Source organism: Pleurodeles waltl, chromosome 11 (assembly GCF_031143425.1).
Source record: "Pleurodeles waltl isolate 20211129_DDA chromosome 11, aPleWal1.hap1.20221129, whole genome shotgun sequence".
Taxonomy (NCBI): domain Eukaryota; kingdom Metazoa; phylum Chordata; class Amphibia; order Caudata; family Salamandridae; genus Pleurodeles; species Pleurodeles waltl.
Genome location: NC_090450.1, coordinates 473,857,261 through 473,871,681, shown reverse-complemented (window position 1 = coordinate 473,871,681; position 14,421 = coordinate 473,857,261). Strand labels below are relative to the sequence as shown.

General features: G+C 46.1%; 1 protein-coding gene across 1 annotated transcript in view; it reads right to left on the bottom strand.

The window, feature by feature from the left end:
* Nucleotides 1–6,622, bottom strand: part of LOC138265788 (ubiquitin carboxyl-terminal hydrolase 50-like) — a 384,629-nt gene extending 378,007 nt beyond the window's left edge. Inside the window, exon 1 of the mRNA XM_069213817.1 lies at nucleotides 6,351–6,622. Coding sequence (XP_069069918.1) covers nucleotides 6,351–6,591 — 241 coding nt within the window. The 5' untranslated portion in view covers nucleotides 6,592–6,622. The remainder of the gene's footprint in view (nucleotides 1–6,350) is intronic.
* Nucleotides 6,623–14,421: the final 7,799 nt, after the last annotated feature.

Genomic DNA, 14,421 nt, shown 5'->3' with positions numbered 1-14,421 from the left:
TGTAAGTCACCCCTAAGGTAGGCCCCAACTAGTCCTATGGGCAGGGTGCTATGTATGTAGAAGACAGGACATGTGTCAGGTTGTGTGGCCTGTCCTGGTAGTGACAAACAGCTTATTGGGTTTATCACTGCTGTGAGGGCTGCCTTCTCATAGGATTGCATTAGAAATGCCCTGCCTTATGTCTAAGGGGTATTGTCTGAGTTATGAGGGGTAGCGTAGGCATGTTTGGTATGGTTGTAATAGTGGTGAGAAATGCTGCTTACTGGTGTAGGTGGATTTTTTATTATCATTACAGAAATGGCACTTCTAGAAAGTGATCATTCTCTGCGCTTATGACTCTGGTGTTTTGCAGCTTGACTCCAATCCACATCTGGGCAGAGTGACAGTTGGGCTTTGTGTATATTTTTCAGACAGCCTGTACACAGGGATAGTGGAGGTGTCACAGAGGTGCATCTACGTACTGAATAGTCTTCCTGGGCTGAGAGAAGGGAGAAGCGGGGCACACCTACATTTGTAAAGGCTGTGCCCTGCCCTCACACAATAGGGTTGTTTACCCCCAACTGATGTTTGGAGCCTGTGCCGGAGGAGAGGGGACACTCCTAGAACCAGTTGTAACTGGTTGAAAACCCCTCTCCTCCTCATTGAAAACAGACTGTAAACTGAGTAAAAGGGAATTTTCTCCACAAATTAGACTTGAAGAGACTTGCTTGGACTTGGACACAGGGCGCTGCTGAATATGACTCACCAGGTCCCACCTTGGACTGCTGCTGCTATGCTGACCTGTGATCTGCTAGGTCACTAGGAGGAACTGCCACCATCTGCATCCCTTGTGCTGGCCTGTTGTTGGGTCCTGCTAGCCCTGTGCTTCCCCCCTCTTCTGTCTCCAGGGGCAGGGTGCTGTGGCCCCTGACCCCTGCAACCATCCAGGAATTCGTGAAGTGCTCTTTCTGTTGTATACAGCGCCTGGGGAGCGCTGTGCTGTGTAGGAGATTCAAAGCCGCAACCTGGGGGTCGTTAACATGTCACCCGCGCTTAAAATAGCGCATTGCTGATACAAGAAATCACTGCCGTGTCCCAGGCTGAAGAAATGCCCCCCCCTCAGCCAGGCAGAACCCACCCCCTCTAGTCAGGGCAAGGGAGTTACACTTCCAAGATAACCCCTGCTCACCCCCTTGGTAGTTTGGCACAAGCAGTCAGGCCTAACCCGGAGGCAATGTGTAAAGCGTTTGCACGACACACAACACATGTGACGTCATATGCACACCACAAAGTAAACACAACACTAAGCTCTGTAAAAATAAACTGTATTGCACTAAACATAATTAGACCAAACATTACATGTCAGTAATAGTCAGCTATCTTAGCAGTTGTCAGAACGTTACACAGGTTACTAATACTCTGCAAGATTAAGCAGTAGTCACATTAGAACACATAAGTACTCAGGATTCTGCAACATAAGCAATAGTCAGGAATCACATTAAAGAAATAAATGCACTTGTCATAAACATGTTATAAATGCCCACATCAGGAACAGCAGAAACATGGCAAGTCAGGAAACAAATATTAGCATAAAATGCCCATAAAAAGGAACATTAAGTCCCATCATATCCAAGAACAGGTTAGCATAATAGTCCCCTCAAGCCCATAATAGGAACCTTAGAAGAAAAAGTACCTGTCATTGGGAGGTAAAGGCACATCTAGTGCCACAAGGTAGAATAGGGGAATGGTAGAGTAGAGGAGGGGGGGCACCGGCGCTCCTCTGTGCCAAATAGGGGCCACCTCCGAGGGCTAGTGCCCGTTCCGGGCGCCAATGATCCCCGTGGCCTCAACCGGCCCTCACGGGGGCAGGAGGGGTGACCTGGGGAAAAAGGCTTTACTGACACCAGCAGCCGCCGGCTGCGTCCTTGCAGACGGCGGTAATTATCCTCAGGGGAACCAGAGTTTCCACTGGAGCCTCCTGGCTCCTGGGGCGTGAGTCTTACCCTCCTGCCTGGCCGCACATTCCTCTCTGGCAGTCCAGGAGGGGGGTGGAAGCCAGGGGACCGCTCCTTGCGAATGGGGAAGGCCTCCCGTTGCTAGATCTCCGACGAAGGGGAGAAGGGGAAGAGACGCACCGCAAGCTCTCCTGAGCCCGGCGCCTCCCTCTCCCAGCACACTAGCACCCGATCCTGGTGCACGAGCGCCCCGGCTGCGGTGGTGATCTCCACACCAACAGGAGCCGGACGCTCCTGTCTTCCTGTAGCCAACCAGAAACCCCATTTCTAACACTGGCTGTTTCCAAAATAATTAACTTCTGAACATCTACTGGTTATTCTCCCTCCACTGAAATTGCTCTGCGCCAGGATACCAGTCTGGTCACAGTGCACTCTACAAATGCTACATAATAATAATACATCTTCCTTGCACTCTGCATATTGTAGGGGGTCATTTAAGATTTTTCCTAAACAAATAGTGTTTGATCTCTTTTGACCCACCCTTGGTTGTTAAACACAGTTGCGGGTTATTCTATAGAGCTCTACACAGTTCCTTAACAAACTTCCTTCCCCTCCTCCACAGTTCTCTACCAAAATGTCTGATTTAATATCCCAAGAAATTATTTCCCTCTCACACAAACAAGCAATCTAAGACTCTTAGCCCCATCTTTCAGGCTTTTTGAGTTTGCCTTTTCTGGTTAAGAAGAAGAACAAAAACTTGAGGCCGGTCATAAATTTACGCACAGTTTGTCATTTAGCGATATTTGAAAATACAAGCTATTGTACATCTCAGAGAGGCTTTATTACAAAACAATTGGATGGTGCATTTGGATTTGCAAGACGCATATCTTACCATCCTCATCCTTCACACATTCTGAATATCTTTTCAATTTCAATGGCAGAGATAAACATATCAGTTTTCTTCTCTCCCTTTTAGTCTTTCTACGGCACCATGGTGCTTCACAAAACTCATTAAACTGGTCATGGCCCATCTCAGATCTCAAGGTACCATAGTAATAATATATCTGGACAATATTCTTTTAATTTGTCAAAAATGTTCAGACCCTTCAGTCTCAAATTCGGTTCACCTTTTCTCCCCTTTCAGACCTAGGATTTCTCATACATAAAGCAAAAGCATTCTTAGTACCTGCCACTCAGAAAGAATTTCTGTGTTTTCAATTAAATTCCGTGGATTGAACCCTTCTTATGCCCCAATACAAGGTGAAAGCTATCAAATCTGAAATTACTCAAACTTGACAGATTACTACTATTTCTCTCTGGTCTCTTGCGGGGATTGTCGGTCTGTTTTCCTTGTCGATACAGGCCATCTTTCCAGGACCTCTTCATTATCCAGCTCACTTAAAACAATAGTCACCTTTGCAAAGGGCTTGCTTATTCAAACATCATACACCTAGATCACGAGTCTCAGTTGGAGCTTCATGATTAGATAGACCATTTCAGTGCCTAGAGTGGCAGGACTATTTTCGCTTTGGTGCCAAATCTTGTATTAGAATCTGATGAAAGTCTGATAGGTTGGGGCACCCGGTGTGGTCAGATCTCACCTTGGGGGACATGGTCAAGACAGGCATCAAGACTGCATATACATTTTTAAAGATGCTTGTAGGCTTTTTTGCAATCAAAGGTTTCACAGAGAACATAGTCTAATGCTCCATTCTTCCTCAGACAACATCTCAGTGGTAAGATATATCAATCATTTTGGCAGTATAATATCCAAACCCCTCGCTGAACTGGCAAAAAAGCTTTGGGGAATTCTGCCTTCTTCACAAGTTATCTGTTTGTGTCGAATATCTGTCAAGCAATCTCAACACAATAGCAGACTGGCATTCTCACTATCTCTATTTCAGCAATTGGAGACTTCATCCCTCTATTTTCAAAAAGCTTTATGCCAAATGGGGGCCTTACAAGATAGATCTGTTGTGTCTGCCTCAACTATCATCTTCCTCACTTTTTCAGTTGACGTTCGGATCCACTAGCCTTAGCAACAGATGTCTTTTTACAAGACTGGCTGGCCTCAAGCAATCATTTATGCCTTCCTTCCCTTTCTCATGATCAACAGAGTACTAGCTCATGTCAGATAGCAGACCATGATTTTAGTAACTGTTATTCCATTCTAGCAATCAAAGGTTTAGTATCTCCCCCTTCTGGTACTTGCAGTCGACTATCCCATGCTTTTACCATCCTTCCATAATCTGCTATTAGACTTGTAGGGTCTTCCTCACAAACTAATTCTGGATATCACTCTTACCCTCTCAGCGTTGAAGGTAGAGGATCTTCCCAACCTTATCCAGGCATTTAGGCAAAAGCTTCAGAATATATCAATAAACCATAGGCCCCAGGCACTACCAGAGCTTACAAATCGGCCTGGTCTATTTGTTCAAGCTGGTGTGGGGGAAAATCTATTGATCCCTCTTCAATAAATGTTACCTTTATAGTAAATGTCCTTGCCTCTGAAGCTAGTGGAAGGAAAACTTGCTGCACAATAAATCTTTACCGTTCATCGATCTCAGTGAATCATTCCCATATCAATGGAAAACCTGTGGGAGAACATCCTCTTGTTTGTCTTCTATTAAAGGGAGTAAGATTTTGCAACCTTCCAATTCCAAAATACACTCAATTATGGGATGTGAATCTGATTTTACAAATGTTCATCTCTTTGCCTGACAACGTTCCTCTGTCTTAAAATGCTCTCTGCCAAGTTAACAATGTTATTGTGTTTCATTTCAATCAAATGTTTGTCTGATGTAAAAGCACCGGACATTTCGTCTCGTCATTTGAATCCCACAAGTGTTCACTTCACCTTAAGAAAATGCACAAAAACTAATTTAACTACTGTTTTTTTGTCCTTATTTTCCTAACCAACCCAAACTGTGCGTGGGAAATTGTCTCAAAACTTATGAACAAAAGACCATCTATCTCAGAACAACCTTACATACTCAACTCCTTCCTTCATTCAGAAAACCTCACAAATCAGTTTTCTCCATGACTCTCAGCCATTGGGTCAGATGGGTTATGTCCCTTGCTGGGATAGATACTTCCATTTTTGGTGCTCACTCTCCCTTGGGAGCCATGGTATCTAAAGCATTCTGGGTGGGTTTCTGTATGGAGGACATTTTGAGATCGGTTGATTGGTCTAATGATAACACTTTTAATAATTTCTATTGCAAACCTGTTCATACTGCATTGTCTGTGTAATTAATATGATTTGAACAAGTATAATAGGAGCCTCGGGTCTAGCCATAAAATGTAGATTTTCCTAGTAATTATGAAGGAAAGTTTTAATTTTATTAAAGACATATTATATAGTATTATCCCACCTGAACACTGTATTACCCATGTGTTTTTTCCCGCCCTAACAGTTTCTGCCTCTCAACATCTTCAGCCAAGTAAGAAGCTTCTCGATTCCCTCCATTCATCTCCCTCAGATTCTACTGATGCAACCTCTCCTTTCTCATTCCATTATTCTACCATGCCCTCTTCTCTGTCTTCTAGACCCCGTTTTTTGGACTTTGGTCAGGAAATTTTATGTGTATTCTAGCAGTTACCATTATGTTCTTCATTTTTCCTTTATTCAATACTTTTTTATAACCTATGGCCCAAGAAAAAAGGAATGTTTGCAGTTATGTTAGGTATTATAGTGGTTCCTGGGCCTTGACTGGTGATGTTTGGTACTACTGTTCGCTTTCCATTGGCTATTGTTTTTTAGCCTGATAGGATTTGTAGTTTTACAATTATCTTGCTGCTATGTTAATAAATGCAAGATTAAAGAAGCATAATACCCGTCTCGCTGTCTTTAGGAAAATCAGACTTTCCTTTATAAGTATTAAGAACATCAACTTTAATCATAGACCCCCGCTCATCAAAATAGTGTGATCTTAAGCACCTTCAAATATATGAGTTCCGAATACCAGCGGTACAAAAGCATATTCGGTAGGATTTAATAGACTATAACGTTTCTCTATGTAGGAATCTGGGCCACATACCCCATTTCATTCAAGCAGTGTCCCAGCATTCACTGTGCTGATCATGAAATGAAACTGAAACATGTTTTCTGATTGCCCCCTTCACCTTCAGCACCACCAACCAGGAAGAAGCTTGAACGATCGAGTTAGCAGAGAGGAGCTAAAATAGACCTCGATCGCTCATTCCAAAAATCCAAATTGCATTATTTACCTCTACGGTGTTTTTGCCATTTGATCTCCTTTTATTTCCAGGCAAATCTCAGTAAAATAATATTTGCAACAAGTAACGATTTCTTTGCAGTCGGACATTTATATTATTGTATGGCGCGTGACTGTCAGTGGTAAAAACAGGAAAGGGGATTTGTAGAAAAAGATGTAAACGAAGCAAACTACTCACGTCGAGAGGGTGAGTTGTCGGGCCGGACTTGCCTCTTCCAACAACAGGCAAAGAAAGACATCCAGCCGCGAATTTTCCTGCGGTTGAAATACAGCAATAACACGAAAGCGCAAAAAGTGGGATACGGCCAGTTCCAGGTGAGGAGCAACCGTAGCATTTTCCGGGGTCCCTGAGAGACGGCGGAGGTTTTAGTCACATTGACGCTGCAGATTACTGGCCGTGCGTTGGAGCTGCCAGGCATCTGGAAGCCGCTGCGCTGGACTTCTCACAGAAACGGGGCTTTCGGTTTCTTTTCGAACAGCCGGGCGGACGGAGCACAAGTAGGGGCAGGGCGTATGAAACAGAAATCCATAGGGGAAAGAGCAAAGCTCCTAAAAAGCTGCACCACATATAAATACAGCCCTTCCAATATGCCTTGGTCCGTGCGCCTAATGCCATTATAAAACTAGGACTATTTGCCCTAGAGAGATGGACAAGCCAGTAAATTATTTGAGCCGTCTTCTAAAATTTTGGTTCGCGAGCCGATTTTTGGTGGACCTCGAAGGTCCAAACAATAAGATGCCTTTAAATTCTGTATTCATCATATCACATTTAATGCATGTCAAAACACAGAGGTCAGATGTCAGGGTAAGTTTTTTGACAAACTACCAGTGCTTAATTTGTGCTTGTTGTTTCTGGTGGAGCACAGACATTTATTTTTGGGGGCCAGCACTTATTTTTCTGCCTCAAGCATTTACTGCGTGCAAAAGACACATATGGGAAAGAGGGAAGAGGAAAACGAAAAAGCGTCACAATGGGAGAAAGCAAAAGGCTGCAAGTGCGAGCTGAAGTGGCAGGGAGTGCCTGTAAAGGGAATGAAGAGGCCCGAGATGGCTTCAGGATTATGCTGCCTCAGTATTCCGTGTTCGCACATTTACTTGCAGCAGTCACATGTTAAAGAGAAGGGCTTTGGTAACCGGTACATTTTTATTTACAAATTAAGAACTGCAAACTACTGCTTTTTAGGGTCGAGCGTGCAAGCACTCTGGCCCATGTTGTAATCTCTGTGGGCTTTAACCACGCCCATGTCACACCCATCAGTTTGGTTGGTTCGTGGGCTTGCCTTTGAAAATTGGCTTGATTTAATTAGTGAAAGGCATGCATATGACATGCCTTTTCTGGTGTTTCTGGTGTTTAGCCCTCCTCGAGAACACCAGTCAACTACTGAAAATATACGAGGCTCCGTGTTTTCCACATGGCTTCTGGACTACTTTTTATTTTTATTTCCTACGCAGCGCGATCTCGCCGGGCAGTAGTCAAGCGCTTTGCATGACATCGACCCTTACATGGATAATTGCACTTTTGCCGACACGTTTGACTGCGAGCGAACTTCTGTTTCCTTTTGTCTGTCTCCTTCACGCTCATGGTGGCCTTCAGCTCACTTATGTGAAACTGTTTTACCTTTCATTTTCAGTTTATGTGGCAACAAAAGCCGGTTAGGAGTTTACAAGGCTAATAGTTCTAACTCAAGCAAATGCGAGACCCATTGCCTTACAAATGCTTGTTTAATATGGGGACTAGTGTCTACAAACTATTCACTTTCAGGGGCGTGGCTTAATTAATAATATTAGGGCGATGTGGGTCTGAGATTTCCTAACAAGCGAAACAGGGTACCCAACTAAATATGACATGGGGTATGTGAAGTTAGGGAAATTGGTTAAATTAGTTTGGGGCTTGGAAAATTAAGGAATATTTTTGGTAGAATTAATTATTAGATAGAATTATCCACTAGTAACAACAACATTGCACACCCCTAAGTAATAACATCCTGCAAAACATAGTTGAATAATAAACAAATGCTAGACCATACAAAAAGCTAAGCATATGATAGTATTTTGTGTTTCTGCACTATTAACTATGCAAAATCAAATTTGTGAATTTTGCCCCCTCTAAAGTTGACATACACACAAGTATTTACCAATGCACCTAAAACTCACCCTGGAGAGACCATTCCTTTAGCTATATGTGACTGGCAAACTAATGTTTTTGCCAATGCACTCAGTTTCAAGTGCTAGGTGCCTTTGTGACAAACCAACACAGACACTTGTGCACTTACATACAGACACAACACCAGTGTACACACATACTCACACATAACATATGTGTTTATGAAAGAGAATGTTCACCACTTGGGGTATTTTGCTACCGAGCAACATGTTTTCTGTTACCCAGCTTAGTGATATTCATTTTAGCAACCCCCGGAAGGATGGAAGGCTGAGTAGACTTACCCAAATTCAATTCTGTCACCATGAGGTGAAACTCGTACCTTCACAGTTATGTGCACACTCGTTCGTGTGCACACTCCCACATGCATACCTGCTCATGTGCACCCACACTCATGTGGATACGCTTGTACGCTACATTAACATGCATACACACACTGATGTGCACACGCATGCATGCACCCTCAGGTGCACACACTAACAGGCACACTTTTTTGCCTACTTTAGTGGTAATACTTTTTCTGTGGGTTCAGAACAGTAGCACCCTCCCTGTCTCCTAGCACTTTTAGAAAGGCTCAAACTGCTTGAAAGCAGCAGGGATCTAGAAGAAGCAGACACCGGAAAGAGTGCTGGCTCTATCGGCTGCAGGAATGACTAAGCATATCATATAGTTCTTGAACTTCTTAAATTGGATGCAGAAAGGTGTCTGCCTTTCTGCCTCCTGTCTTCTTGTAGCAAGTATGTAGGCCCAGCCACCTGAATCACGTTGAATGCAGTGAGAGTTGACCATTATGCCTCACATTGGGTCACAGTAACAGGGGCTCACCAGTGACAGTATGTGTTTGTGAAAAGGCCTACGGCATGGCCTTGCTAGAACATCCTACTCTGAGGCCAGGGAACTAGGCAATAAAGGAGCTGACTTGACCAGCCAGCTGTGCATGTTACCCAACTGAAAGTAAATATTGTGGGGTGTGGAGGGTTCTAGCCCACACACACACTGAAGATATGCCCCTGCTCACCTTACAGCCTGTAAAGAAAAATACAGTATATTGTGTGACAGTCTTTTTTTGTAACACACAACACAATTCAAATGCCTGTAAATGAACTGTACACATTCAGCTGTTAGGAAAGCTAAAACCGAAACACTTTTTTGTAATTCTGTAATGTGATGGATTCAAAGATTTTTATAGGATAAGAACAAATCACAACACTTTACTTGCTGCACAAATAATAAATATTCAATAAAACGTGATCTCCACACATTGTTTGTGTGCATTATAGTTTTAGCAGTAAAACTGTATGTCTGTGAAAATTCATTGACCTTTTCACTGGAACAATGTGCTGTCTGTAAATGACAAAGTGCTACTACACAATGCTTTACATACGTACTTATGCCTACTATTCCTCTTGGGGTATAGGCCGTCAACCAGGACTCTCCAGCCATCTCTGCCCTAGGGTTTTCTTTCAATCCAACGTCTGGTGCAACCCTTCTCCTCGTAGGCAGCCTCAAGGCCTCATCAGCCTTCCTCTTTTCCTTTTCTGTTGAGGGTTCCAGGTCAGGGCTTGTTTGGTGGTGTTTGATGCAGGCTTGCGGAGGGTGAGGCCTATCCTCTGTTAGGTGCATACATTTTTTGCACTCTCCCTGGAGCAATGAAACAAACACACAATACACAGCACTTGCCCAGGAACAAAATGAAACATGTTTGTGGGTACCATAGCATGCTTGCTGGCCAGCAAGGAAGAAGATCAAACACGAAAATCCTGTGCGTAATACAGACAGGCTTCATCTTCCCTGAGTGTTTGGTTTCTAGGCCTTATACGCAGTACAGAAATGCAACATGAGCACACCCAAAGGGTCACAGTGCCAAACATGGGTAAACATACAAATGCAACCTAGGCACATTGCCAAATATACAGAAATGCAGTGAAGGCATAAATGAACATGCTGATGAGTAAAACTAACATGGAAGTCTGGAAACGCAAAGTGGCCTCTCAGTGGGCTCAGAACAGCTGTTGAAGGTTGTCCAGGCAAGGTCAGATTTGGGAGCCTCTGCAGCTTCGGGCAGCTTGTTACAGTGAGAAGTGAGATTGGTAAGTTGAGAACTATATCTAAGTATGATATCTATGTAGTGCATACATATGGATATATATATATATATATATATATATACACTGTTAGAAATGGGGTCTTTGGTTAGCAATCAGGTTATCCCCTGTCCAAGCAAGGACCCTCACTCTGGTCAGGGTAAGGCACACACAGTCCAAATTATCCTGTGCCCACCCTCTGGTAGCTTGGCACTGAGCAGTCAGGCTTAACTTAGAAGGCAATGTATAAAGTATTTGTGCAATAAATGATACAACACCACCATATAGCACCAAGAAGGCCAGAGAGAGACACCACCAGCAAGAACAACAGCATCCACAGGAACACAACACCATCACCCACAGAACTTCCACGCACCTCACACAACACCCCACTACATATCAGCACACTTATCACCACACACTCCACCCCACACATCACCTACACCACCCCATGGTACGGCAAAGACACCCCAGGTTCTCGGAGGAGGAGCTCAGCGTCATGGTGGAGGAAATCATCCGGGTAGAGCCACAGCTATTCGGAGCACAGGTGCAGCACACCTCAATAGCAAGGAAGATGGGGCTATGGCGAAGAATAGTGGACAGGGTCAACGCAGTGGGACAGCACCCAAGAAATCAGGAGGACATCAGGAAGAGGTGGACCGACCTACGGGGGAAGGTGCGTTCCGTGGTCTCAAGACACCACCAGGCGGTTCAGCGGACTGGCGGCGGACCCCCACCTCCTCCCCCACAACTAACAACATGGGAGGAGCAGGTCTTGGCGATTCTGCATCCTGAGGGCCTCGCAGGAGTAGGTGGAGGAATGGACTCTGGTAAGTCAAATCTTAACTATTACATCCCCCACCCTACCTGCATGCCATCACATACCCCCACTCTCACCCCCATCACTCCAACTCGTCACAAATATCCCAACATCACAAACCACACATCCTAACACCAAGCCCTGCATGCAACAACAAAGCATGGACACCCATCACCAAAGCATGGCCACTGCACATACCCATACACCCATCTAAACCATCATCACACAAGGTCCCACACAGGGATGCAATGGGGGGTACACGGTCACCCACCCATTGCACACCAATACCCCTACCCAACGTCACAGGACAGGAGGGTCCACACATGTCCACACCACGAACAGAAGAGGCCCACAGTGATGACAGCAGCTCTGTCCAACTGGAATCAAGATGACCAGCCCGGCCCATCGGGGACCTCGGGACAGTTGGTTCCCCTCACCCAATCACAGGCCACCACAGACCTACCCCCCTCTGGAAACACCAGCACAGCACCCACCCAGCGGGCCCATACCTCCGTCCCCAGGACACGTCAATCAGCTGTGTGTCCACCACTACAGGGAACCCAGGATAACCCACCACCCCAACAACAACAGGGACCTGGAGGCAGTGGCAGTGGGCACACGGTCCAGGGGATGGAGTCCCAGGAACACAGGGGAACTGGGAGGGCTGCTGTGCGACAGGGGGCGGACAGGCCAAGGGAACCCACTCTCCACGAGGCCCTCTCCTCCATCATGGGAGCCTACCACCACTCCCAGGAGACGATGGCAACGGTACTGGCCAAGTTTTAGGAGACCCAGCGCCTGCAGGAGGAACAGTATATGGGTTTCAGGGAGGAAGTCAGAACCATCAGCTCCACCCTGGGCACCATTGTAGGGGTGCTGAAGGAAATACTCAACACCAGGAGGGACACTGCCAGTACAAGGGGCCCCTGACACTAGCATGGACGATGAACTTCCCACCACCTCAGCCGGCGCTAGTGGACAGGATGACCCGCCACAGGACCACCACACCAGCGCCCCACCCCCTGCATAGGGAGAACCACCCTGCAAACGGTCCTTGAGATCAGGGACAAAGACAGAGCATAATGCCAAGACCCCCGACAAGAAATGAGACCACCCTGATTGTCATCCTACTGTCCCACTTTGTCACCCTGTCCATACTTAAACTGCCCCTGCTCCACTTCCCATGCCCATATGGGCAATGCACCTGTGAGACTAATAGACTGGACTCTGCCATGGACATTCCTCCACCATCACCCCTCACCATTTCACTACCCCCTCCAATATTGAGCACTTAAATAAACACACTTAAAGCACAAAACAATCTGGAGTCTGTCTGTGATTTCGATATAGTGTATTAGCAATTACAGTGACAAAATGCTCTTTCAATTGTAATGTCAACATACCTATGTCACACAGCTCTAGTCCATGAGGAATCTAAGCAGATGATACACAGTGGGACCCACATCTGTGAAATCGTAAGGGAAAGTGACAACTCAGTGACCATACACTGGGTGAAAATGACAGACAGTAGAGAGGTAGTAGTGTCAAAGTACATGTAGTAGGCAGGTCTGTAGTCTTACCTGTGTCTCACTGGAAATATTGCTGGATCACTGAGTCCCTGTTGTTCACGTCTTCTTCCTCTGCTTCCTCGTCTTTACTGTCCACAGGCTCCACACCTGCTACAACACCGCCATCTGGACCATCCTCCTGCAGAAAAGGCACCTGTCGTCGCAAAGCCAAGTTGTGAAGCATACAGCAGGCCACGATGATCTGGCATACCTTCTTTGGTGAGTAGAATAGGGATCCACCTGTCATATGGAGGCACCTGAACCTGGCCTTCAGGAGGCCGAAGGTCCGCTCAATCACCCTCCTAGTTCGCCCATGGGCCTCATTGTAGCGTTCCTCTGCCCTTGTCCTGGGATTCCTCACTGGGGTCAGTAGCCATGACAGGTTGGGGTAACCAGAGTCACCTGCAAATGGTGAGGGACAACTGTTAGACACGCACTAACCTGGAGGGATATCCCCAGACCCAGACAACCATTCCCACTGACTTGCTTCCAGGTGCTCACCTAATAGCCACACACGGTGCCTCTGGAGTTGACCCATCACATAAGGGATGCTGCTTTTCCGCAGGATGTAGGCGTCATACACTGAGCCCGGGAACATGGCATTCACATGGGAGATGTATTGGTCTGCCAAACATACCATCTGTACATTCATGGAATGATAACTCTTCCGGTTTCTGTACACCTGTTCACTCCTGTGGGGGGGGGACCAAAGCCACATGCGTCCCATCAATGGCACCTATGATGTTGGGGATGTGTCCCAGGGTATAGAAATCACCTTTCACTGTAGGCAAATCCTCCACCTGAGGGAAAACGATGTAGCTCAGCATGTGTTTCAGAAGGGCAGACAACACTTTAGACAATACATTGGAAAACATAGGCTGGGACATCCCTGATGCTATGGCCACTGTTTTTTGAAAAGACCTACTTGCAAGGAAATGGAGCACTGACAGCACCTGCACTTGAGGGGGGATTCCTGTGGGATGGTGGATTGCTGACATCAGGTCTGGCTCCAACTGGGTATACAGTTCCTGGATTGTGGTACGGTCAAGCCTGTATGTGATAATCGCATGTCGCTCCTCCATTGTCGACAGGTCCACCAACGGTCGGTACACCGGAAGGTGCCGCCATCTCCTCACATGTCCCAGCGGACGGTGCCTATGAAGGACAACAACGAGCACAGAGTCAAACAACTCGGAGGTACGTACCCACAGTTTACACAGAACACCATTCCTACACAAAAGATGGCCTGTATGTGTGTAGAGTCTAGGCCTAGGTATGTGTGACGCAGTTGAAAAGGAAGCCATGTGGGCCCCTGAAATGGCGGCTGCCTGACCTGTAAAGTGGGACAATGGGATGTGAGGTAACTGCGCTGGCATTGTACACCGTCGCGGTAGGCAGTCGAAGACCGCGGCGCAATGCTGCATTGGTTAACATTAGACCCTATGGGTCCCAGGAGCCAATGACGATGTACGCCAGCGGTGACGGTACACCCCACCACGGACATGACCGCCATTTTCTATCTGTTCAATCACTCGATACCTGATCTTCGACAGGTGAGGACCTACACTGCAAGTGCTGCTGTGACCTCGGTCTGGAATAGACAATGGCTCGAGTGT